This window comes from Rhamphochromis sp. 'chilingali' (genome assembly GCF_963969265.1).
Source record: "Rhamphochromis sp. 'chilingali' genome assembly, chromosome: 4".
Taxonomy (NCBI): Eukaryota; Metazoa; Chordata; class Actinopteri; order Cichliformes; family Cichlidae; genus Rhamphochromis; species Rhamphochromis sp. 'chilingali'.
In genome coordinates this window covers 10,401,877-10,428,394 of record NC_137948.1, presented here as the reverse complement: position 1 = coordinate 10,428,394, position 26,518 = coordinate 10,401,877, and the positions used below count along the sequence as shown (strand labels likewise).

Below are 26,518 nucleotides of genomic sequence, written 5' to 3'. Positions count from 1 at the left end.
TTGCTGTCATGTGGACTTGACAGAGATAGAGGGGAGGGGAGGTGAGCAGACGGACAACGGCTGGTCTGTTTCAGTCCAACACCAGCAGCAACAACAACAACAACAGCAGCAGCAACGGTGCAAGGTAGGCTCGAACCAGAGTTGATATATCTGCGGATACAAGTCAGCCTAAACACTTCATATCAGCACAAACGTAGTGTGGCGTTGCTAAACCCTCTCAGCTTCGGTTCACAGTGGTTGTAATAAGCTAGCATTTCTCTGTTGTGGCACTGCCCCTCCTACCCCCGGCCACCTTCTCCCCCTCTCATCTCACCTCAGTGAAGTTGAGTCGGTTTTGGTTTCATTCAGTCGCTGCTTCGTCAGATTGCAGCCAGCCGAGCCGCCCGCTTCTGTGCATTGATATAACTCTGTCTTAGCAGCCGAAGGCTCGCTCCCAGCACCCCTACTCCTCAACCGGATGACACACTAATGCTCTGACAGTGGGACTTCCTACAAAAACACGTTTGCCGCACTGCCTCGCGGGAAATGTATTTTTTAAGGGCAGACTAAATACGAAGTATGCTAGTCCGTTTGTTAGCAGTATGAGTTTTTGTGTTGTGGCACAAGCGGGAAAGCATAACATCTACAAAGAAGTAAAGCGCAGGTAAAGTTTCCTATAGACTATATAAAAGTGTTTAGCCGTCAAAATTTAGCATAAAGTAAGACGGTTTTAGCTGTTAAGCTAGCAGCTAGCTTACCGTGCTGCTGTTAGTGAAGTTGGTTCCTTTTTGACGCTACAAGCTGCAATGTGGCCAGGGGTCCTGTGAGTGGCGCTTATGGACAAGGTAATACAAATATTTTTATTTTTGGGCTCTGGACAAAAAAAAAAAACACACAAAAAAGAACCTGGCTATATTTCTAGGACAGAAGTTGGACTACCACAAGAAATTCTCTAATATTTGGCGAATACAACTAGCAGCTTCCATTAACCCTACTGTGATAATCGGTTCTCAAACTTATCAAAATATAGACACCATGACAGGATCGGCTCCACACTGATGGTAAAGTGGTACCTTTGGGTCAAAGGCACTGCTCTAAACACTCTCTTTCAGTCCATCCAGCTGTTCAAACCTTCTGTTTGTGAGGGGCAGCCAATCAGAGGAAGGTTGGCTTAAAAGAGAGTAAAGGAAGATTATCAAGACCCAGTATAAGATAAATAAGGATTATGTTTCATTTGTCACTCATGTAAAGCCACATAAAGCTTAGTATGGTCTAAGAAAAAAACATGGATTTGGAAATGAGCAGATTTTGTAAGTCCTGAATAAAATGTAATTATTTAGTGACTCTCTTACGACATCATTGTCGACTTCTATTTATAAGACAGTTATATTGGGGGGGGGGGGGGGGGTTCAGTACGTCTACAGTTAAACTAATAATATAACCCTGACCCGTTTTCAGTCGCAATTGAGTATCGTGTAGGTTTTTGTTTATTGTTTTTTTTAGATTTTAAAAGTAAATTGGCAATTCCACCAGGAAGTGTAAGTGTAATCTCATATATCAAAAAAATATTGTTTTATTAACAGAGCGGAAGATTTATTTTTTAAATCTTCAAAATAAAATCGAGTCTTTGTGTTTATGTCATTCTTCCTCTTGCAGGCGAATTCAGCTCGTCAGCTCCACCCGCGATCCAAAAACTACGAATGAGAAACTAACTTCAGCAACAGTTCAATGCTTCACGTCCGCTGCAGCGCGCGGGTCTGTTATGTAGTCCGAGGTGTTATAATGACTTCTCCTTACTTCATGGAGAACAGGTCTGTTATGACTCGGAGTGCGAGTCAAACTGCTGGCCGCACACCTGCAGCCTCTCTCAGGACCAAACTCACCAACAGACGGAGGAACGAGGACCCGGTCTGCGCTGTGCCAGTGAAGGTGGAGGAGAAGAGCGTGTCAGAACTAAGAGCTTCGTCTACTCCTTTATCAGCCGGTAACGCTAACCACACAAACTGACCACGTACGTTGGTACACGTGGATACAAATTAATTAACTTGAGCTGTTTTGGTGGCAGAAGGCTATTGCGCTTGCGCATATTCTGGAGCAGGTTGATTTGCTTTGCTTACCAATTCTGCAGTTACACCTTTACATCTTAAAAAAGCGACTGGCAGGTGAAAACCAGGCTTTGTCATCACCTTTCTCGCCCAGTGTGCAGGAGTTATCAATGAACACTACAGGGCACAGAGTGAAAGATGTTGTTTCTTTTGTTCTGCGAATGTGAAATAGAAATAGGTGAAACAGGTGAAATAGAATTATGAACGTGCAGGATATAAGGTTTTGTGCATCCATAAGAGAAAACTGACCTTTACACTCAAGAGACAGATTTTGTACTTGCGACTGAGTCTGTGCTAATAAACAGGGAGTTCAGTTTATCCTGCACAAAACCCTGTTTACACTAATAAAGGTCGCTCTACAGCAGGGATGTCAGTCTCATTTTACGTCTTGGGCCACACACAACCCACTTTGATCTTAAATGGGCCAGAGCAGTAAAAAATACCCTTTCTGTCAGTGTAAAGATATTTAACTATGCATTTATAGAAAAAGAAGAGTCATTTCAACACTACACTTTGGTAGCTCATTGCCCAGACTACCCTTAATCATAATAAAGTGGAAACATTTGGTTATTTCACAGGAAATTTCCTATTTTTATCATTTTTTTTATTTATTACTGTGCATACAGTGTAACAAAAAAAAAGTACAGCCATCGACAGTGATCCAGTGGGCTGGATTGTAGTGTTTGCTGGGCCAATTTTGGCCCAAGGACCTTATGTTTGGCACTCCTGCTCTGAAGCATGTCTCTGTAATATTTGCCCTACTATATGAACATTTTGAGCCTCTTTGTTGCACCTCTTTGAAGGCTGAAACGAATAACTCTGTTCGAGAAGATTTGTTTCCACAAGATGAAATTCAAAAAATGTACTTTTTTGGGCAGACACGTTTTTGTACTCCGAATTGGAAATTGTTGTTCATGCCTTTATTTCATCAGGTCTGATTTTTTTTTTTTTTAGTTAATTATTGAATTAGAATTCATTGTTGTTTATTACTCACATCTGTTGGTAGTTCAGAATTCCACCGCAAGGCTTCTGACTAAGGCTACTAATAATAATAATGGATTGGATTTATATAGCGCTTTTCAAGGCACCCAAAGCGCTTTACAATACCACTATTCATTCACTCTCACATTCATACACTGGTGGAGGCAGCTACAGGTGTAGCCACAGCTGCCCTGGGGCAGACTGACAGAAGCGAGGCTGCCATATCGCGCCATCGGCCCCTCTGGCCAACACCAGTAGGCAGTAAGGTAAAGTGTCTTGCCCAAGGACACAACGACCAGGACAGAGAGCCCAGGGATCGAACCGGCGACCTTCCGGTTACAGATGCGATTCCCAACCCCCTGAGCCAATACTGAACTATCACATCGTTACTAATTCAGTTGCACTGGCTCTCTGTGAAAATCGTTCCACTTTAAGATTCTGGTTTTGACTTTTAGAGCTCTGCATAGTTGAGCACCAGTGTTCATCAGGTCCCTGAGGTCATGTGATCAGGCCCTGCTGGCTGTGGATCATATAAGCGTGTGAACTAAAGGAGATTGTGTTTGCAACATTGGCCCCAAGATTCTGGAAGTCTCTTACTCTGAGCTTGAGATCTGTTGTCATTAAAAAAAGACAGAATTTGCTTGTTCAGAAATAAGTGTAAATTTTACACAGTGGGCTCAGTATTTCAAGTCTCTTTCTTTAAAGGGTTTTTAGACAGTCTTAATGAGTTTATACAAAAACATGAAGCTAATCTGCTTGTCTGATTAGTTATTAGAGAACCTGCATTCTTTGTGATGACCAGCAGGGGGTGACTCCTAACTGCAAAAAAAAAAAAAAAGAGTCTAGTTATATAAAAGTCTGTGAGAGAACCACTTTACTTCTATCTTGATTTATGGCCTAAATAAACTTTTTTCCTAATAAACATTTGTTCTTAATTGTTAAGTTTCAAAATTTATTAAATACAACTTGATTTTCATTTTGTAAATAATTTGTCATAGCAACCATATGAACCATGATATGAACATTGACCCAATTAAGGTGAATGGGACTGAAAATGTTTTGCTTTTATAAAATAATGATAAAAAGACAGTGTGCGAAGATTATAGGGGTTTTTTGTTTGTTTGTTTTTTAACCAAGATGGTGAAATTATTCCAACATTCAGCATCTTTAGATGTTGAACTGGTTGGAGAAATATCTTATTTATAGTGATTTTCTTTTTGTGATTTTGTTTTGGTTTTTTTTGTTTGTTTGGTTTTTTTTTTACATCAAAACTAGTCTTTGATTAATTAGATTATATTAGATATCATTTGTGTTTTAATTTTTACCTATGGTGCTTACTGTGGTGCCATGCTTCCGCTTGTTCAGGTCGTGAACTCCTCCACGAGGCACCGGTGCAACCAAAAACCGAAGCTTTAACGGAGTATCCACACAGCCGCAGGAGGAGACAGTTAAAGGTGGAATACGAGAAGGATGAACGTGTTTCTCCCATGAAAACTGAGCGCTGGGAACCTGCCGACTGGAGGAAACAGTTAGGATTCATTCGTGAGATGAGGAGCGGTCGTGATGCGCCTGTAGATAACATGGGAGCAGAGAAATGCTATGACATGGAGGCTCCTGCGCATGTAGGTGTGGGGTGGATATTTTAAGTCCCCTTAAATAGAACCTGTTAATTCCTCTGTTCCATCTGCAGGTGAGACGTTTCCAGGTGCTGGTGTCACTCATGCTGTCCAGTCAGACAAAGGACCAGGTGACAGCAGCAGCTATGCAGAAGCTCAGAGCACACGGCTGCACTGTAGAAAACATACTCGCTACAGATGATGAAAAACTGGGAAAACTCATCTATCCTGTCGGCTTCTGGAGGGTAAAACAGATGGTGTCCATAGCTGTTAGCACGTTTAATCAAATTTCAGTAAATAAAAGTTAAATATTAATATTAACCTGGTTTCTCAGCTGTGTTCTTTGTTGTGTCCTCTTGGTTTCTTACCTGTTCTTCTTTAGAATAAGGTGAAGTATCTGAAGCTGACATCAGCCATGTTACAAAAGGAGTTTGGAGGGGATATCCCAAGCAGTGTTGAGGGGCTGGTCCGTCTGCCGGGAGTTGGACCCAAAATGGCTCACCTGGCTATGGACATCGCCTGGGACCAGGTGTCTGGCATTGGTAGGGACTTCCATCTCTTAAACATGCAGAGACAATTGGCTAACCTCCCAGAAACTGATTAAGAAAAATTCTAGATCAGTGATTCCCAAAGTGTAGGCTGAAGCCCCCTGGTGGGCCGCAAAGGTAGTGCAGCTGAGTCACAGTAATAAATGGTAAATGGCCTGTATTTGTATAGCGCTTTACTAGTCCCTAAGGACCCCAAAGCGCTTTACACATTCAGTCATCCACCCATTCACTCACTGGTGATGGCAAGCTACATTGTAGCCACAGCCACCCTGGGGCGCACTGACAGAGGCAAGGCTGCTGGACACTGGCACCACCGGGCCCTCTGACCACCACCAGTAGGCAACGTGTGAAGTGTCTTGCCCAAGGACACAACGACTGAGACTGTCCAAGCCGGGGCTCGTGCCTTTCTCTTGATTGACCAGTCTACTAATTCCCTTATTTTTACCTCTATTAATAAGTGAAGACACATCAGTGGTTTTGATGTGTCGTCATATTTGATGTTTCTGCCGCATTGAGAAATCATTGGTTTGTAAAATGATGTATGCACTACGTTTGAGAAACTTCAGAAATTACATCCTTTGGTATCACACAGCTTTAAAACAAAAAATGAGCCTTATATTCATCGTGTAGTTACGACGCGTTGCAGGGTTCTTCTGTTTGATTGCATTAGATTTATTCAGGTGCACCGAATAAACTGGCAACTTAGAAGTATTGTGATGAGACTAGGCTTTCATTTGTATTGATCATTTTTGTCTAGGTGTGGACACACATGTGCATCGTATATCTAATAGGCTGGGCTGGCTCAGGAAGGCGACCAAAAACCCAGAGGAAACACGGAAGGCCCTTGAGGAGTGGTTACCCAGGTAACAGCATGACAACTCACTGCTGATCCGCGAAACCTGATTAACTTGTGATCAACAAACCTATAAAGATGTCCAGGATTGATTTAGATACGTACCATACATCAGCACTGCCAGTGGTTAATGTTGACTCTTTAACGTTTGACTGACAGTGGGAAGCAATGAAAATCAAAATGTGGAAATCTGGGAATTTATTTTTAGAATGCAAAATAATAATCAGTGCTCAACAACATGCAGATCTCACTATATTCTTCTGATGTCACGATATACCAGAAATGACAATATAATACTACACTTCTTTGGTCATAGATTATACATCTGATATTGTGAGAGACCGACTCCCAACAAATAATAAACAGGAAATTATATTTTTTCATTTAATTAGAATTTGACAGCATTTCTTGATTAAAAGTTACTTTATCTTCTTTTAATAAAAAAACAGATGAAAGCAGCTTTAATTAGCAAATGTGAGAGCAGTCACTTATAAAGTAAAGAGATCCTCAGGCCAGAGAGCAGTAGATGTCATGGTGACCCATTTTCAATCCATGAAATTTGACACTTTTATAAAAATGTATTGATATGGTGATATTAACACCAGCACCAGTGTGTTCTTCTTAGAGTGCAGTGATATCATTTAATTTACTACAAAAATATGTTTCAAAGTGTAGTACTTCTGTAAAGTCATCAGGTGATGTTTCTCTGTTGCAGGGAGCTGTGGAGTGAGATCAACTGGCTGCTTGTGGGTTTTGGACAGCAGGTTTGTCTGCCCGTCAACCCTCTCTGCTCTGTGTGTCTGAACCAGCACAGCTGTCCATCTGCCCACAAGAACTCTCCAGCAAAGAGACCTAAATCGGGATCACCACGGTCTCCAAGTCCAACCTCCTCTTCAAAAATAAAAACTGAACCTAAACAGGAAGCAGCTCTTAAAGATGAGATGATAAATAAGGAGTTACTACCCACATCTGTTTCCCACACCACAAAGAGAAGGCTGAAAACCAAGGTTAATGTTTAAATTTTACCGATGTTTGTGATTTCAGCAGACAGTGAGCACAAGAAGACATATTATGTGTTTACTTATACAGATAGATTTAAAAACATGTATATAAGAATATATTTGACACTATAACAGCACCTTTAAAGGGTAAATATTTTTAATACTTTTCTTTTTTTTACCAAATAAAAAACATGTTACTAATATTTTGTGTAAAGTTTTGTCTAAGAAGAAGAAAATAAAATACAAAAATTATGTAAGTTTTATTTGTGTGGTGTCATAAACTACATTTTCTGAGGCGTGCAGTTTATAGCATTTTAATATTAATTAAAATGCTATAAACTGTACCTAAAAATATTGTACCTAGCATGTACAGGACTTATAGTTAGCATGCAGTATAAATTGTTTTTAAAACTCACATTTTGAGTCTAATATGAACAGGATATAAATTATGACTAAGAAACCTAAGCAAATACCTGAAAATTCATACTCAATTTATCCTGCACAGAAAAGGAAATAAACTGGCCTTTACACTTACATTTAGAAAGTAAGAAAGTAAGCTTCTGTTTGAGGGGATAAGTAGGAGCCAGGTGCTACTAATTAAATACACAAGATGTTTTAACATATGGCTAATTTGGCACATTCAGGTGTGCTTTAGCCTTGTCACTCTTAGGTATGTTGCAACATAAAGAACCTAAAGACTTTTGGAACAATGTCCTTCGGACAGATGAGACCTAAGTGGAAATGTTTGGCCATAATGTACACTTTTGTAGAAAACCAAATAACAGCGTGGTGGTGGAGAGAAGGTGATCTGAGCTGCTTTTGCAGCCACAGGACCTGGGCACTTGTCAGTCATTGAGTTGACTATAAACATATCTGTATATCAAAGTGGGCTGTTCTAGAGTCTAATGTGAGGACATCTGTCCAACAGCTAAAGCTTGACCCAAATTGGGTCATGCAACAGGACAATGGCACCAAGCAAAGCAGCAAATCTATGAATGGCTGAAAAACAAAAGAAGATGTTGATGTCAAAGAACTTTGAAGCCTAATTGAAATGCTATTGCAGAACCTTAAGAGAGATGTGCATCGAAGGATGCCCAGAAACCTCAATGAATTGCAGGAATGTTGTAAAGAGAGAGTGAGCCATAATTTCTCCACAAGAAGAAAGAAACTGATACATTTATACAGAAAACACTTCCTTCATGTTATTCATGTTATTCTTGCTCTGTTCTGTTGTTGTTGAGAAAGTTAAACGTTTTATGATGTAAATATGATGAAAGGTCATTGTTACATCAGTTTTAAGCCACTGTTGTCTCAGACAGGTGCGAACATTTAGAATACAGAATTTAGCTGTAATTAAAGAGTGCTGTCTCTTTGAGCATCATCACCTCTCATTGATGTAATCTGGTTCTTCCCACCTGACTGAACACCAGTGACAAATACAGTGCACAATACAATAGTTATTGTTTAGACAGACTTTTATTTTGAGAATATAGTGTGAAGTTGTAGTTGAAATAGTCTTAAAACTTTGTTCTGTTTTATATACAGAGAATAATGAGGTGAAGTACAGCAGGACTACAGGCTACATTAAAACAGTCGAAAAATGTGAGCCTTCTAGCAAAGTTCTTATTTTGCTTCAGTGAGAGTCTGCACTGCATCTGCCTGCAAAAAATTCTTGTTGTAAATTCTTTGTTAACAAAATAAACACAAAATCATTTAACCCTCTTGAGGCGGGCGTTGCCAATTTGCAACAGTTAAAAACTAACAACCTGATTACCCCACATACATATTTTATGATTTTTTTTTACTCAGGAGTACCACTGCAGGACTTGGTTGTGCATTAGCAACAAAAAGTTTAAAGGCAGATCTACACACTATTGAAACATGGGGTGTACTTTGTTTTTCGCATGAATGCAGAGAGTCCTATGAAAGCTTTATTTCTAACTATACAGGCTAAACTTAATTAAGCAGGAAGTGAAACTCTTATATGCAACATTTTTCTGAGAAACCAAATAGAAAAATAAAAAAGTCCCCTATGGGTTTGAGCACAGGACCATTTTGCTGTAAAGTAACAGTATTAATGACTGCACTATCAGCCTGCTCATAGACCTAACCAGAGCGCCCAGATAAAACTGTATGTATGCTGCATGCCATAACTCACCGCTTAAAGTGAAAAGACTTGCTTGTTAGTTACACCTGTGTAACAATATTTCTTCTGCAGAAGGTTTAAAAAAATGTAAGAACTTAACACTATGTAAGTCTTAAATATGCACGTACCTCGAAGCTACTTTGAAGTCTGTTTTAGTGATTTAGTTGATGTCTTTAACCAGAGCTGGCTGAGCATCTTGCTTAAGGGTCAGTTATATTATTAGTCAGGTGTGTTTACAGAAGCCTCCCTACAGTTCACTTGTTCACTTATTTTGCCTGTTTGATCGTTACTGTGCAGAAATATTTGCTTTCTTGGGGCTTTTTTGTTGTTGAGAAAGTTAAACGTTTTAATTCTAAGTTTAAGATGTGCACTTGAGACGAGAATCTGCTTCTAGTTCATAAAACGGGAATGTGGAAGTTCGGATCCATCAAAGCTTTTAAAAATGTGCATGTGCATAAATTGTGGGGTTTATTTGTGGGAGATGAGAGAAAACACACACAAAAACACCAGAAAAAAACCTACTATTAAAAGCAGTTTCTTTTTATGCATCCATCACATGACATGTCTACATGTCATGTGATGGACATATCTGACGATATATCTGAAGATAGACCTATCTTCAGATATGTCGTGTGTGGGATTTAATAATGTTCTTTCCTTGATTGCTCAAGGGAAGATCTGCTTTAGCGACCTATGTCTGTCACGGATGATTTTATATGCAAACCTACACGATTAGTATAGATAAACTGTTGCCTATGCAAATATTTACCATGTCAGTGTCTCATATTTACCGATCAGGTTCTCAGTCCTTGCACGTCAACTGTCCTGAATTTCTTTAAAGACTCACTTTGAAAGAGATAAATGCGCGTGCACCAGCTATCACGTCACGCAAGGACAGCTTATATTTCACGAAACATTTTTACCCAACTTTCTTTTTATAGATCTCCGGCAAAGATAAGGCTAAAGGACGGATAAGGCAGATTTCCTTTCTCAGGTCACAGTTTATTCGTGTTTCAACTCCACCTACTTGGAAAAGATTCTGTCTCTCTGGGGAGGCTGTGAAAGACAAAAATGCCCTCAGAAGAACTCTTTCAGTACTTGTTGAGCATGTTTCAAACGCCTGCTCTCACTGATTAAACAAGGTTTCCTTTCAAGCTATATATATATATATATATATATATATATATATATATATATATATATATATATATATATATATATATATATATATTTATTTTATTTTATTTTATTTTTTTGCTTGGAGAGCGCGGCGTCAGGTGTGCGCTAAGGGGGATAGTCCGTGTGCCGTTGACACCTCCTCACTCTCACCGGGTGGGACAGGAGGACACACGCCCGGCTGTTGAAGAGAATTAAGTTTTGCGTGCCAGGAGCAGCTTTCTAATCTCTGATCTCTTGGATTATTCCTTTCACGGACGGGACTTAGTCCTTGTCCGTGGTTTTTTGTTTTGTTTTGTTTTTTGTTGGGGGGGGGTTTTTTAACCACAATTTTACGCGCACTCTGCACAATTTTGTGCGCTCATATTTGCAGCTCTGGATATTTCACGATGGATTAAGCACTCATTACTTTTAGCCTACATTTTAATTTGTTTCATCAGAACAATTGTGGATTAGTTAAAGGCTCACAGGATGCCAAGCGATGCCGATCTTTTGGTCACTGAAGCGCATAACCACTTTGGATTAAAAGCCAGTGCGTTTCCACAGCTCTTAGGCAAAGCACCTGCTTATTCTCCCGAGACCTTCTAACCTGTTTCCCTCCTTTACTGACGCACTGGGATGGAAATCGAGCTGAGACCAAGGCTGTGTTTTTTGGTCAAAGGAGAGCGTGGCTATGGATTTCATCTGCATGGCGAGCGGAATAGAGGAGGACAATTTATCCGCAAAGTCGAGCCCGGCTCCTCGGCTGACCTGGCCGGGCTGCGACCAGGTGACCGGTTGGTGGAGGTGAACGGAGAGAATGTAGAGAATGAAACTCATCATCAAGTGAGTTTTGGTTCGGTAATTTATATTTATTTTCATGTGTTTGCTTGGTTGAAATGATCCAGGAATGCCCATGAACCCTTACATATGCAACGAGTACCTGTTAGACCACTTTCTCTTGCCTGAGGAGTAGGAGAGAGTGGGGTTGTAAAATGGGTCAGTGTGAGCCTTTTGTGATGGGAATGACTTTTTGCCTTTGTCATAACACAAAAGTGCAATGTAATGTAAATGTAATGAGCTGATCAGTTCATTGTAAACAGCTTAGACTGAATGACACATCTAACCATTTTAATATATATGAAACTCCTTGCTGTTACTCCTTTCTCCTCTCTGAAGGTAGTGAACAGGATCCGTGAGGTGCCCCACCGCACCAGACTGTTGGTGGTGGATAGAGAAACAGAAGACTACCTCCGCAGCCATGGCCTGGCCTGCACAGAGGACCTGGCCATTGAGATGGGAACCCTCTCCCCACGTCCCTCTCCTGGGCAGACACCCTGCATCTCTCCCAGAGCTAATTCACCCATGACGCCCAGCTACACTCCTGTGTTTCATTATCCAGCTGCAGAGTCACCCACTCGCATGATCACACAAGGCAAGGTCAAGAGCTCCTCCGTGACTTCAAGTATCGTGACAGACCCGGAGGTAAGAGTGAGCATCAAGACACTTTTTATGAGCACCAGAGGAACAGTTGAGTCTTCAAAATAATTCTATGTGATTACTGTGAACCAATGTGTTAATGTGCTAAGAGTGTGTAAGACCTGATGTTTCTCATGCACTAATCTGTACTTGGCTGGCATGCTGCCTGGATTCAGTCTCAGACAAGTACTTTTAGAAAGCCTGTTGACTTGTCTTAACAGGTGAGACTGAAAAAATCCAACAATAACAAATCACAAGGCTGACCTCCTGAAACTCGCTTAAATGGGGTTAAAACATTAAGATGAAGGTACATGAATTTCTTCATAAAATATAAAATTGTATGTGGGAGTTTAAATAATTATTATTAATTATGAGGTAGGTGTCTTGGACTGACATTTACAGTGGCACAGTGGTTAGCACTGTCGCCACACAGCAAGAAGGTGCTGGGTTCAAATCCATCAAAAGTGTTCCTGTGGGTTATATCCCTCCCAAAGACATGCAGTTGGTTAGGTTAACTGGTAATTGTAAATTGTCCATAAGGTTGGATGTGAGTGCAAATGGTTGTCTGTCTTACCCCTGTGACAGACTGGTGATCTGTCCAGAGTGTACCCTGCTTCTTACCTTTTGGCAGTTGGGATAAGCTCCACCCCCCCCTCCAGAACCCTTAACTGGATAAGCGTAAAAGGATGGGGGGACTATTTGGGAGGTTAAATCACTTTCTGTTTCATTGAGCTAGCTGTCTTGGACAGAGATGATATCCACAAGAAGTGAAAATGCTCCACCCCATGGTTTCGGTTCATTGCTTGTTTTTTTTCTATGCAGGGGATCAATGTAAAAAATAGGGAGACCGCATGCCTGAAAACTTGATCATAATTATATATTTTTGTAATGAAAAACTATTATTTTGAAGCATTTTATGCATGCTTTGCCTGGCAGTAATAGGGCCACATGGGTAGCGTGGTAAGGGAATATACTATGATGCAACATAGAGGCTGTTTGCATTGAAATTTCAGTCTGTGTTACAGAAGTCTTACACCCACACAGGTTTGCAGAAACACACTTGTTACTTTCCTCTCTAGTCAAAATGCATTGTCAAATATTACTGCTCTATATTTAGCATTTCCTGTGATTCAGGAATCTGCTTAAATATGATGAAAGGTCATTGTTACATCAGTTTTAAGCCACTGTTGTCTCAGACAGGTGCGAACATTTAGAATACAGAATTTAGCTGTAATTAAAGAGTGCTGTCTCTTTGAGCATCATCACCTCTCATTGATGTAATCTGGTTCTTCCCACCTGACTGAACACCAGTGACAAATACAGTGCACAATACAATAGTTATTGTTTAGACAGACTTTTATTTTGAGAATATAGTGTGAAGTTGTAGTTGAAATAGTCTTAAAACTTTGTTCTGTTTTATATACAGAGAATAATGAGGTGAAGTACAGCAGGACTACAGGCTACATTAAAACAGTCGAAAAATGTGAGCCTTCTAGCAAAGTTCTTATTTTGCTTCAGTGAGAGTCTGCACTGCATCTGCCTGCAAAAAATTCTTGTTGTAAATTCTTTGTTAACAAAATAAACACAAAATCATTTAACCCTCTTGAGGCGGGCGTTGCCAATTTGCAACAGTTAAAAACTAACAACCTGATTACCCCACATACATATTTTATGATTTTTTTTTACTCAGGAGTACCACTGCAGGACTTAGTTGTGCATTAGCAACAAAAAGTTTAATTTGAGCCTGAGAGGGTTAAAGTCCTAAATTTCAGTGTGTGTGATGGAGCAAAAACAAAATTTCCAAAAGTGCCCACCAGACCTCAATGTGACGTTGTAATGTCAGTCTTGCTGCAGAAATAAACAGCAACTGGCTGTCAGAGATTTAGCTGTTTGGGATATAAACAAAGAGGACCAGGATCTTTAAGGCCAGTGGCTCACGTCAGACTGCCATCTGTTTAGCTCAAGGCAGAGCAAATAGCGGCTGTTGCTTTGATGGCCATTACAGCAGCTTATTTTCAGGAAAAGGTTTGCATAAAGAATAAAATGAAATATAAGAAATCTCTCTACATCAATGTTACACCACAGCCAACAGCTGCTCAAACTAAAAGTTAACTAAGCTTTACATTATGTTGTGCAGGTGTTACTGTGGCCACCCCCTCTGCAGGGAACAATGTGAGTCTCTAACATATCATTTGCAAGGGCCTTTTCTTTTAGATTTCTGATGTTTTAAAGTTGCTTTGTAGGCACATAATTAGTGTGAAAATATAATACAAGACAAAATAAAATATGACGCAGTGCAGGAAGTGGACCAAAATCCAGGATTCATAGGTAAACCAGGTAAACATAAAAATGAACTTTTTACTAGGAAGCCAAACTCCACAAGGTGCAAAAATATAGAAATCCAGTTCACTTAATTCTAAAACATAAACTGAGAGCCATGAGGGACTTTAAATAGAGGCATTCACAAAAGACAAAAGGAGCCCGCAAATATATATACACAGAAGGGTAATTACTGAAGAGTACAGACAACTGAGAAACACATGAGAAACAAAATATTCACAGCATAAAACCATATGAGATTAATGCTAACATAAGTAAGGGGAACCCAGACTCTAAAGTAAAGACTCTAAACAACAAAGCACAACAACTAAAACTAAAGATACAAGATAGTTACAAATTAATTCAAAGTCTAAAAACTCAAAAACTGAAAAGCACAATAGAGTTGTAGCTGAAAGGGGCTACATAAATCTTTTTAAAGACCAGAACAAACTGGGACAAATTATTGCTACTGTCCATGGGAGTGGACCTCCTGTGGAGACCTAAAATAAGTGAGCAACCCCACAGCAACACAGCTGCAAAAATCAATACAGCTTCATACAGTCTTTGTTGTCAAGTCTTCCAGTCGAACAAAATCTCTAAAAGTTGTGTTATAAAGACATCACACACACACACACACACACAAAAGCAATGTCATTATCAGAACTTTATCCCAACTGTTCCCAAGGCTTGTTTGCTACCTCAGCTCGTAAATGTTTTGAAATAATGAAGCAACCGTGAAATCTAAATTTTACAGGAGAATGTCAGGGATGATTTAAAAAGTACTTATTACCCAAGTGGTACCACGGCACAGATTTATCTGGGCACTAGCTTGTAACCACCAGATGCTTAGTTTGTGTCTCCCACTGGTCTCAGAGGCAATGCCACGGGAAAAATAAACCTGGATTGACCATGTTACAGTCCCGACCTTAACCAAACACACTGTGTGACAGGATCAGAACAAGCGTATTCAATCCTGGCATCCTAGAAATATTGATGAAGTTTTGTTGGGAGGAATGCTCCAGAATTCTTACTTGTTGCTGTAAAAGTCTCATGAGTAGCTACAGGAAACATATGATGGAGGATGCTGCTAAAGGATTTTCTATATTATAGTTACATCTGGGATTTTTTTGGACCTGAACTTTTTTTTGCAGCTGCCTGTATCATTTACACAGAAGGATAATTCTGTGTATATGATACATATACTTTTTTGCAGATGTGCACAAGAGACAAAATTTTTATGCCCTTGACGAGCACATCACATACACAGACACAGTGGCTCTAATTTCTCCACTTCTGTGTCATTTGTCTTGTGACTGACATTCACGTCATGGTACGTGTAAATACAGACACATTTTCATTGCTCCGTGGTGTTATTATGGAAGCAGATGCCCATATACAACAGTCTAATATAACTACAGTGTTGGCTGGTATTACAGTTGCACATTGATCTGGCTTAGTCACAGAAATGCTACCTGCATACAGACACACTTCGCTTCCACTTGCTGTGTTCAATTACTCAGACTCAGACTAAAAACAATATATCATTTGTTATTGCTTAGATGTTATAGGATAGATATAGAAAAAAGCATCTGTTAGTGTGCAGATTTCTGCGTTTACCATTCAGTTAATTGTTTTTATTGTCAGATAATTATTAAAATGTGGTTTTCAAGAGCCCAAAAAGGACTTTTTGTCTGACAATTAGAGCAAAAATACAAAGATATTTTAAACCTGAAGCAAGACTCTAAAACAGTGTTTTCCATTGCAGGCAATTAATTCTGTGTGTTGACCTGCCTATTTGATTATCATTAATATAATATGCAAATATTTTATCTACAGAGGAAAAGTTTTAGATCCTCAAATGGATCAGTTGAGATATTTCCAGATAAGCATGTCCTGCAGTTTTGATGTGTCAGCTATTTTGGGTCAACATGACAAATACAGCTAATCCGTCTATAATATAACAGAGATCTTTAAAAACAGTTGCTGTGTTGTTCCTTAGCTAAAGCTGACAGTCAGGGATGAACCTTTCCGCACTGTAGTTATTCATATATGTTTGCTACTCCTGGAGTTGTGAGTGCTTTGCATTCAGTTTTTGTTTGAGCAGAGAGCACAGCGATCTGTCACAACGCCCTCAGGCCAGCTTACCCATGAAGGTGTAGTCAGAACTGCGTCACTCAACAGTCAATATTAAATGCTACCCTCAGGACAAGGACTAATACAAGTCACTGGTGCAAAACACACAGAGACACACACACACAAAGCCAGCATGTACCTAGTACTATAAGCCAAAGTCAAGGTCTGAGCAGCAGCTGAGTCATACGCTGTGCCAATTCTTGTCACAGGAGATTAGGCCCTTCATTGGGCTTAATGTGTTTTCGCCAGATCCACTTAGACTACTAATTCAACCTGGCAACCACTACCTTCTGATCAACTTTTAGTGCACCCGCAATATTGTGTAAGGTAAACCTCCACCTTATTCTTTTATCCAACCGAAAGGTGGAGGCAACTGTAGCTGATCCCTGGTGTGATAGCCAATCCATCAAAGAGCTAACCCAGAGAAACAGACAGCCTAACACTCTCACCTCCACACCTGTGGAAGTTTGCACACGAAATGTAAAACTGCATATAGCAAAATATCTTAAGTGTGCAAAAAAACGTCTGTTCTGTTCATTTTGACTCGTAATGTACGTGTGAAACTTATTAGAACTGAATTATGTCAAAAAATAATTTGATATGATCATATTGTCATTACACCATTGTACTGAAAGCTGATACACCACAATGAATGAATGCCCAGAACAATCTGTTGCAATCCAATACAAGAGCCTTGTTATAAATGATATCTTGGGGCAGCTGTACTGTGACGTTTTTGCTTGTTTCTTGTTAGAAAAAAGACATTTTGACATCAAACTAGATTAGGATTGGATAAAAACAAAATATCAACCTAACCAACAATTTCTACATATTGCACATTTAAAGGATCGCCTCTGTGTCAAGAACTCGGAGCTGCTGCTTACTGTATAACAGCGTGAAACGTTACATATTTGATAAATATGTAAAGAATAGTGAGTTCTTCACACAGTTAATTCTTACAGGACACTAGTATGTTCTTTTGAATTAAATACTAAACCCACCTCCCATTTTATCAGACAACCAGTTTCAATGTTGTGGCTAATTGCTGTAAACTGAGAGTCACCAGTTTATAAGGTGGAGTAAGTTCAGATAAAGGATCTTTACGAACCTTATATTGTATTAAGTGTTTATCACATAATTTGCTATAAAATATAATGTGTTTATAGTATACTTCATATCACAGCAAGCTACGCTGACATAGTCGACGTTTTCTTTTCCAGGCATTGAATCTCACATGATTATAAACTCCTTAAGTCTATTACATCGAATCTGCGTTCATGTATTTAATCAAAGGTTCATCATCAATGTCTCTGTTAAACATGGACAAAGTCTGAAACAGTGTTATCAGCATATGTAAAAGTAACCCATATGAGCCAAAGTCTCAGGTTGTCTGACCGACAAGAGTAGGCTGTTTTTTTCCCACTCTTGGCTCTGTATGATGTCATAAAGAGGAGAAAGAGGAGGTATCCCAAATACGGCTCCTGAGTAGTTTTTGCTTCATGGTAGAGCTTATTTCTGCTCTTTTTTTCTTTTAACAAGTAAAAATAATAACAACCAGGCAACAATTGCCACAAAATCAAACGGCATCCATGCGGTATTTAGTTGACACTAAATACCGCATGGTTTCTATTGACAGCTATTTTGTAAAATCCAAATCCTTTGTAAAGTTTATAAAGAGTCCTCAGACCTTTTCAAAATGTTTGCTTGCCCTTCAGTATTGGTGTTATTCTCTCTAATGGAAATTTTTAGGTTGTACATTATTCATCTTATAACATTATTAAATGTTAAGCCTTATCAGTATATCAAACATTATTGAGTTAAATGTTAAGGATTATACTGCATTAATACATACACACACAAACTCAGGGGAAATAGATTTAATTTGGTTGACCTCACCTCTCATTAGTTTCAACTGGCCAGTGTTGTGGTAATGTGTATCTTCTCCATCGCTATCGAAAACATTTAAACATTACTTTTTGTTAAAAGTAAAAGTAATCTTTGCTTTTCTTTTTCATTCTTTTATAGCTGCAGGTAGAGCCTTCGCCAGAGCCAGCCGTTCAGCTCCTTCCCCGTTTGTGTCAGATGGTAAAGGGACAGCAAGGCTATGGCTTTAATCTTCACAGCGATAAGAAAAAGCGTGGACAGTTTGTACGTGCCGTGGATCCTGACTCACCTGCTGAGAGTTCAGGCATGCGTCCTGGAGACAGAATATTGCAGGTAAACTAAAATCATTTAGTCATTTTTTTTTTAAATACCTGGTGATTATTGGAAGTCTTCATTTATTTGTCGTTAATTTTGGGATAAAAACATCAGCTCCTGTCAGTCTGTGTGGGAAAGCGATGTTTTTTACTGGCAAAAAGAAAGTGAAGTCTTATGGGATACTCACGGACAGAGATTTTTATTCTATGTTGGGTAAAGGAAGTGTGAGGAGGCAGGAAGGGAATTCATGCAAATCATTCTGGATTTGATCTTTTCATACCTTTTGATTGTCACGTAGTTTTAAAGCCACTCTCTATTCTTTGTCCTGTGTCGTGCCTTTAGGCTCTTTAATTGTGCTGTTTTTGTCTCCAATGCTGTTCTGTTTTTGTTTTCTGTCTCAGGTGAATGGAGTGACCACAGAGGGCCTGAGGCACTCAGAAGTCGTAGGCCTCATCAGAGCAGCAGGGGATGAAGTACGCCTCCTAGTGGTGGACCAGGAGACAGACGAGCTCTTTAACAGACTGGGAATCATACCTACTATCACCCACATTAAAGGTTAAATAGTGCCTGTGCTATTAGACACAGTTATTTTTGTTCTTGAGAGGAGATGCTTATTATTGTTTCGGTTTTCACAGAAGTGTGTGTGGATGACCCAGCCCCTGAGAGTGAGCCACCTACGCCCTCTCCAACCACTGAATTCTCTGCCACAGAGGCACCGATAATAAACGTCACCATGACAAACTCCCTGATTACAAAACTGTCTCCCAAGTCCCGTACCAATGGCAGCTCAGCGTCCCAGTCCTCCAGAAGTTCCACCACCCAGTCAGAGATCAGCAGCTCAGACATGAGCTTTCAGGTGAGAGAGGAATTATTTATGAGACCCATCTTAGGGCTTAAAAAGAAGGTGACTGGACTTCTTTGAACAGAGGGCGTGGCTTACAATACCAACTCTCAGGGACTTATAATGCACTCTTGAGATCCCTTTCCAGGAGCCTCAATCCCTACTCACACCTGATGAGAATCCACACCGTGCATCTGGTGACCTAATAGGCCTCACCTTGGGACTCTCAGCCTTTTGATTTTTAGGCACAGTCACCTTCTTTTCAAGCTCCTAAGACTACCGTGACCTGTATGAGTCAGAACCTACACAGAAATGATGTGCGAGATCAACAATACGATCTGAAAATGATAGTGTAATTAAAGAAAGTGTGTTTGTGTGTACTGTAGATCCCTGATGAGGATGACAGTCATATTCCAGACCCTTTTATGGACAGCGGTCTGCGTCTTAGCCCAACAGCTGCCGAGGCTAAGCAAAAGGTCCTGGGCAGCCGCAACAGGAAAAGAGCACCCCCTATGGACTGGAGCAAGAAACAAGAGATCTTCAGCAACTTCTGACCCCATTAAGGGGTAAAATAAGAGACTGAAACAAAGTGGGGATTGATATCATGATTGCTGCAAGAGCATAGCTTCACTTTGCAAAGGCATGTGGAAGGAAAGAGGTGCAAGAAGATAAACTGTATAAGGAAAGGAACATTTGTGGTAATATTCTTAAATTTTATTCTGTGTATAAAATCATTTTAAGATATTGCATAATATTGTCTATATGTCTACTTTCCAGTGTCTTTAAGGACCAAGACATGCCCTGTGGATGTGTCAGGAATCTGGCTGTATTAAACAATGACATTTGATGATTGGCAGATCATTTACTGTTTTTATGGTGCCCAGACCACAGAGGGTGTATCAAATCATAGCAATTTCACAGCCATGAGCACAGTGCTCTCATGTCTCTATGATATTATCTGTACCTGCTGTATTTGCTGTAGATAAATGTTTCTTTTTTTCCTCTGTATATATCTATGTCTATATCTATGTGTGTATAGATAGATATAGATATATAGATATATATAGATATATATAGATAAAGCTTTTTTATTATTATTATTTTCAATTATAAATGAAGCCATCAGACTGGCATCCTGGAGTAGGTAGTCACCATATGTGTTCAATATCTCAGCTTAGGTACCATGTGACTTTTAAATGTGAATTCAGGGCAATGTTATATATGATGTTTAATCACTTCAGCACTTTTCTTAAATGGTCCACAGTGATTTCTACACCAGAAAATATTTAAAAGTTAGACTAAGTAGCCTCTGATTACTTGTTTTAGCTTTGTAAATTATTTTCTTGTCAATGTGCCCATTTATTTCTCGCTGTGTGAAATAAACTTTCATAATATGAGCAAAATGCGACAGTAGTGTTGTAATATCCAGGTCTGACAAGCATTTATGCGCAAGGCCAATCCTAACCTTCATCCAGCTGCTCCTGTTTGGGGTCACCTCAGCAGATCATTCATTTCCAACACTTCCTGTTGTCATATTCCTCTGTCGCACACGTCGCCATCTCCACAAGCCTCGTATTTGCCCTTTTCCTTTTGTCTGGCAGCTACAACTATCATTGCTGTGGAGGAATGTTGACAATGATCCAAAACACACCAGTAAGTCAAACTCTGCACGACTCTGAAAAAAAATGAAGGTTTTGGAGTGACATAGTCAAAGTGTGGGCTTAAATCCAACTGAGGCGCTTTGGCGTGACCTTAAACGGGCCATTTATGCTCACAAACCCTCCACTGTGGTTGAATTTCAACAAATCTGCAAAGAAGAACCTAAATTCTTCCACATCGATGTCTAATATTAAAATTTGTTTGATGATCTGAAAGATTTAGGTTGCTCAACTGGCAGTTTCTCATGAACGCTATGACCCGTTCAGCTGTTCAACCACCATCCCTTTGCATCTTTTTCCATTAATCCCACCAAAAGTTGTTAGTTAGCAGAACTGCTGGTAAGAGAAACTTTAAAAATTAAGTGCTTTAGCTTAGTGAAAGAAACAACTACATGATTTCAGTATGAAGGTGTGTACATGTGCAATTCTAAAGGTCAACAATCTTTTGGATTTTATTTTAAAAAATAAATCCAAAAGGTCTTGTTAGATATGATTTAGTGCAGAAAACAACCAAAACATTCTGTTCAGAGGATAGACTTTAAAGTTCTGATGCTGGCCTATAAAGCTCTGAATGGTTTAGGACCAAAATACATCAATGACCTCCTGACCCAGTATGAACCATCCAGATCCCTCAGGTCATCTGGATCCGGTCTTTTATCAGTTCCCAGAGTCAGAACCAGACACGGAGAAGCTGCATTCAGCTTTTATGCTCCTTATATCTGGAACAAACTCCCAGAAAGCCTCAGATCAGCTGAAACACTCAGTTTATCTAGATCCAGGTTGAAGACTCACCTGTTCTCAGCTGCATTTGAATAAAGCACCAAATCCACACTTTAAGCTTAAATTTCAAAACTTACATTTAACTACTGATTTTATCTACTGTTCTGATTTTATCTGTTTTGATTTTATATACTGTTTTGTTTGTTTGTTTGTTTGTTAATTAGTTAGTTAGTTTATTTGCTTGTTTTAATCAATTTTAAATCATGCTTTTTATTTGTTCTTGTTTCTAATGTCTCTGTAAAGCACTTTGAATCACCTTGTTGTTGAATTGTGCTATACAAATAAACTTGCCTTGCCTTGCCTTGCCTTCAGGTGAAATTATATTTGTAGGTTTGCTCTTCAAGCATTGTAGCAAAAACCAGACCAGAGTGAACTGTAACTAAAGTCTTCATGAGGTCATGGCAAAAATATCTGGCCCTGTGGGACCATCAGCTCTTCCCTTCTTCTTTGTGAACTTTGTAAATTGAACAAAAAGCTGAATAAGGACACCAACAGAAGATGAAAGCCTGTTCGTATCAGTTTACAGCTGAAACAAACACATATAGAAACAACTGAGCCTACATTTTTATCTGTCAAAGCGAGCGAGCCAGCTTTCTCACAGTTTTTGCATTGGATGCAGATTTTGTGTGCTGATCTACGTGTGATGGTGTCTCAGTACAGAGACGGAAAAGGGACAGATAAGGAAGGAAACACTGGGAGAGAAGTGATCAGACAGAAAAGAGCTTAACTCGGGGGTTTCCCTGAACGTTCTCTGCCCAAACTTCACCTCAAGCTTCAGGCTAAATCCCTCTCATGTACCTCGACTAGTTTGCAAACTGTAAACAAAGCTTTGTGATGCAGTGTTATTCAACTCTAACACTCTGTATAAATTAAATTTTATTAGCTCCATTACCTCATCCTTAAATCTTGTGATTGAGTGCAGCTGCTTTAAATTACTGTGTATGAGTTTATATGAAAGCTGGATGTTCGTGCACGTTATACGTCATTAAAAGTCACCGAATTCTCCTTTTTAAGCGTTTTTTCAAGTACTTAATTTTTTTTTATTGCTGATAGAATTTTTTAATTTCCCACAAACCTCTTCAACTGGCTGAAATATCTCCATTAAATATCCTGGAAAGAGTTCTGAGCTCTGAGAAATTATACGTCCCAGATGTTTGTGGTTCAGTGTTGGTGAGTGAAATTCTTGTATTCTATCAACATAATTAGAAAGTAGCCTATGTATGTCTGTGCATTGTAGCTGTGCAATTTAGGGAGTCACTACTGACGTTAAAAGTATAACATGCTAATGCTATATGCTACAAAATGCTAATATGGAGGCTTCAAATGCAGAATCCATGAACTAAAGGCTGTTGTTATATACACTCGTATAAGATATTTTAGTTCACAATTAAAAGTAGCTGAGAAAGAAATGTTATGCATGTACTACTAGTGTCAAGCCAGCCTCCAATTCGAGACTTGCAGTCAAGCCAGCCTCCAGTTTGTTTTACGTTCCCTGTGTATTCAAAGTATTACGGGAATGGATGTGGAAACCGGATTTCAAAATAAAAGCCAACTTCGAGTGAATTAACAGATATGTTAAGAACATAATAACATATAATTTAGGCTTCTTTTTTTTTTTTACAAACTCTAATGTTAGATCTATATGACACAGCCTTGTACCCTAATTGTGCCCTGTCACTATCAAGGCCATCTTATTTTGGATTTCAAAGTAAAAGCCCTGTGAATCTTCATTTTTGAACTACTCTTTCAATGACTTAATAATGCTCTTAAAAGCAAAAGTCGTATTTCCAAATACTATTTGAACTTTATATCAACACTTTCCAACCACAGTCTTTTTACAGTGATACCATATCAATATCAAGTCAGTCTGATTTTGCCTTTCATAGTAATGGCCCTTTGAAATTGTCCATAATTGACTTAATCTTCTAACGATTCAAAATGCTCTAAAATGAAAAATTCTTGTTTCCACAGGGTAATTCCACCTTAGATCAACAGTATACAGCCCCACAGTGATACCATATCAATATCAAGTCATTCTGATTATGCCTTCCAAAATAAAAGCCTTTTTAAATTGTCCATAATTGACCTAACTTTCAGTGATTTCAAAATGTTTTAAAATGGAAATTTCCTGTTTCCACAGGGTAATTCCACTCCAGATCAACAGTATACAACCTCACGATGTTACCATATCAATATCAAAACATTCTGATATTGCTTTAAAAAATAAAAGCATTTTCAAACTGCCCATATCTGAGTTGCTCCTGGAACAATTTCAAAATGCTCTAAAATGGCACATTCCTGTTTCCACAGGGTAATTCCACTTTAGATCAACAGTATACAGCCCCACAGTGATACCATATCAATATCAAGTCATTCTGATTTTGCTCTCAAAAATAAAAGCCTTTTCAAATTGTCCATAATTGACCTAACTTTCAGTGATTTCAAAATGCTCTAAAAAGGAAAATTCCTGTTTCCACAGGGTAATTCCACCTTAGATCAACAGTATACAGCCCCACAGTGATACCATATCAATATCAAGTCATTCTGATTATGCCTTCCAAAATAAAAGCCTTTTTAAATTGTCCATAATTGACCTAACTTTCAGTGATTTCAAAATGCTCTAAAATGGAAATTTCCTGTTTCCACAGGGTAATTCCACTTTAGATCAACAGTATACAGCCCCACAGTGATACCATATCAATGTCAAGTCATTCTGATTTTGCCTTCCAAAGTAAAAGCCTTTTCAAATTGTCCACAATTGACCTAACTTTCAGTGATTTCAAAATGCTCTAAAATGGAAATTTCCTGTTTCCACAGGGTAATTCCACTTTAGATCAACAGTATACAGCCCCACAGTGATACCATATCAATGTCAAGTCATTCTGATTTTGCCTTCCAAAGTAAAAGCCTTTTCAAATTGTCCACAATTGACCTAACTTTCAGTGATTTCAAAATGCTCTAAAATGGAAATTTCCTGTTTCCACAGGGTAATTCCACCTTAGATCAACAGTATACAGCCCCACAGTGATACCATATCAATATCAAGTCATTCTGATTATGCCTTCCAAAATAAATGCCCTTTCAAATTGAGCATATACGGCCTACTTTTTTGACGATTTCAAAATGTTCTTAAACAGAATTTTGCTGTTTCCACAGGATAATTTCACTTTAGTCCAACAGTATACAACCTCACGATGTTACCATATCAATATCAAGTCATTCCGATTTTGCTTTCAAAAATAAAAGCATTTTCAAACTGCCCATATCTGACTTGATCCTGGAACAATTTCAAAATGCTCTAAAATGGAAAATTCCTGTTTCCACAGGGTAATTCCACCTTAGATCAACAGTATACAGCCCCACAGTGATACCATATCAATATCAAGTCATTCTGATTATGCCTTCCAAAATAAATGCCCTTTCAAATTGAGCATATATACGACCTACTTTTTTAACGATTTCAAAATGTTCTTAAAAAGAATTTTGCTGTTTCCACAGGATAATTTCACTTTAGGTCAACAGTATACAACCTCACGATGTTACCATATCAATATCAAGTCATTCTGATTATGCCTTCCAAAATAAAAGACTTTTCAAATTGCCAAGATACGACCTACTCTTTTAAAGATTTCAAAATGCTCTAAAAGTGAAAATTGCTGTTTCCACAGGATAATTTCACTTTAGGTCAACAGTATACAACCTCACGATGTTACCACATCAATATCAAGTCATTCTGATTTTGCTTTCAAAAATAAAAGCATTTTCAAAATGCCCATATCTGACTTGATCCTGGAACAATTTCAAAATGCTCTAAAATGGAAAATTCCTGTTTCCACAGGGTAATTCCACCTTAGATCAACAGTATACAGCCCCACAGTGATACCATATCAATATCAAGTCATTCTGATTATGCCTTCCAAAATAAAAGACTTTTTAAATTGTCCATAATTGACCTAACTTTCAGTGATTTCAAAATGCTCTAAAATGGAAATTTCCTGTTTCCACAGGGTAATTCCACTTTAGATCAACAGTATTACAGCCCCACAGTGATACCATATTAATATCAAGTCATTCTGATTTTGCCTTCCAAAGTAAAAGCCTTTTCAAATTGTCCACAATTGACCTAACTTTCAGTGATTTCAAAATGCTCTAAAATGGAAATTTCGTGTTTCCACAGGATAATTCTACTCCAGATCAACAGTATACAGCCCCACAGTGATACCATATTAATATCAAGTCATTCTGATTATGCCTTCCAAAATAAAAGACTTTTCAAATTGCCAAGATACGACCTACTCTTTTAAAGATTTCAAAATGCTCTAAAAGTGAAAATTGCTGTTTCCACAGGATAATTTCACTTTAGGTCAACAGTATACAACCTCACGATGTTACCACATCAATATCAAGTCATTCTGATTTTGCTTTCAAAAATAAAAGCATTTTCAAAATGCCTATATCTGAGTTGCTCCTGGAACAATTTCAAAATGCTCTAAAATGGAAAATTCCTGTTTCCACAGGGTAATTCCACCTTAGATCAACAGTATACAGCCCCACAGTGATACCATATCAATATCAAGTCATTCTGATTATGCCTTCCAAAATAAATGCCCTTTCAAATTGAGCATATACGGCCTACTTTTTTGACGATTTCAAAATGTTCTTAAACAGAATTTTGCTGTTTCCACAGGATAATTTCACTTTAGTTCAACAGTATACAACCTCACG

At 38.7% G+C, this 26,518-nt stretch overlaps 3 protein-coding genes across 8 annotated transcripts in view; 2 read left to right on the top strand and 1 right to left on the bottom strand.

The window, feature by feature from the left end:
* Positions 1 to 451, bottom strand: part of tsc2 (TSC complex subunit 2) — a 32,017-nt gene extending 31,566 nt beyond the window's left edge. For all 3 annotated transcript variants that reach the window (XM_080879930.1, XM_080879928.1, XM_080879929.1), the window contains exon 1: positions 314 to 451. The gene's annotated coding sequence lies outside the window, so the exon portion shown is untranslated. The remainder of the gene's footprint in view (positions 1 to 313) is intronic.
* On the top strand, positions 108 to 7,340 carry nthl1 (nth-like DNA glycosylase 1). Of its 4 annotated transcripts, none has more exons than XM_080879934.1 (7): positions 108 to 124; positions 1,636 to 1,963; positions 4,431 to 4,687; positions 4,756 to 4,926; positions 5,064 to 5,223; positions 5,987 to 6,092; positions 6,798 to 7,340. In XM_080879934.1, the coding sequence occupies exons 2-7, from the start codon at positions 1,708 to 1,710 to the stop codon at positions 7,099 to 7,101; spliced, it is 1,254 nt and encodes a 417-aa protein (XP_080736060.1). In that variant the 5' UTR covers positions 108 to 124; positions 1,636 to 1,707; the 3' UTR covers positions 7,102 to 7,340. The 4 variants fall into 4 exon arrangements, with proteins under 4 accessions (XP_080736060.1, XP_080736059.1, XP_080736058.1 ...); XM_080879933.1 differs by lacking the exon at positions 108 to 124 and adding an exon at positions 506 to 643; XM_080879932.1 differs by lacking the exon at positions 108 to 124 and adding an exon at positions 685 to 824.
* A 3,235-nt stretch (positions 7,341 to 10,575) lies between these two features.
* nherf2 (NHERF family PDZ scaffold protein 2) lies at positions 10,576 to 20,928 on the top strand. Its single transcript, XM_080881009.1, has 6 exons — positions 10,576 to 11,230; positions 11,564 to 11,869; positions 18,341 to 18,532; positions 18,916 to 19,069; positions 19,150 to 19,370; positions 19,742 to 20,928. Exons 1-6 carry the CDS (start codon positions 11,024 to 11,026, stop codon positions 19,907 to 19,909), a joined length of 1,248 nt encoding a protein of 415 aa, XP_080737135.1. The 5' UTR covers positions 10,576 to 11,023; the 3' UTR covers positions 19,910 to 20,928.
* The last annotated feature ends 5,590 nt before the right edge of the window (positions 20,929 to 26,518 follow it).

Bases quoted from the DNA above. Each gene is read 5' to 3' on its own strand.
- nthl1 (XM_080879934.1), top strand. From the start codon at position 1,708: ATGCTTCACGTCCGCTGCAGCGCGCGGGTCTGTTATGTAGTCCGAGGT. The intron at 4,688-4,755 runs GTAGGTGTGGGG...TTCCATCTGCAG, and splicing joins ACATGGAGGCTCCTGCGCAT to GTGAGACGTTTCCAGGTGCT. The intron at 6,093-6,797 runs GTAACAGCATGA...TCTCTGTTGCAG, and splicing joins CTTGAGGAGTGGTTACCCAG to GGAGCTGTGGAGTGAGATCA.
- nherf2 (XM_080881009.1), top strand. From the start codon at position 11,024: ATGGAAATCGAGCTGAGACCAAGGCTGTGTTTTTTGGTCAAAGGAGAG. The intron at 18,533-18,915 runs GTAAACTAAAAT...TTTCTGTCTCAG, and splicing joins CTGGAGACAGAATATTGCAG to GTGAATGGAGTGACCACAGA. The intron at 19,070-19,149 runs GTTAAATAGTGC...CGGTTTTCACAG, and splicing joins TACTATCACCCACATTAAAG to AAGTGTGTGTGGATGACCCA.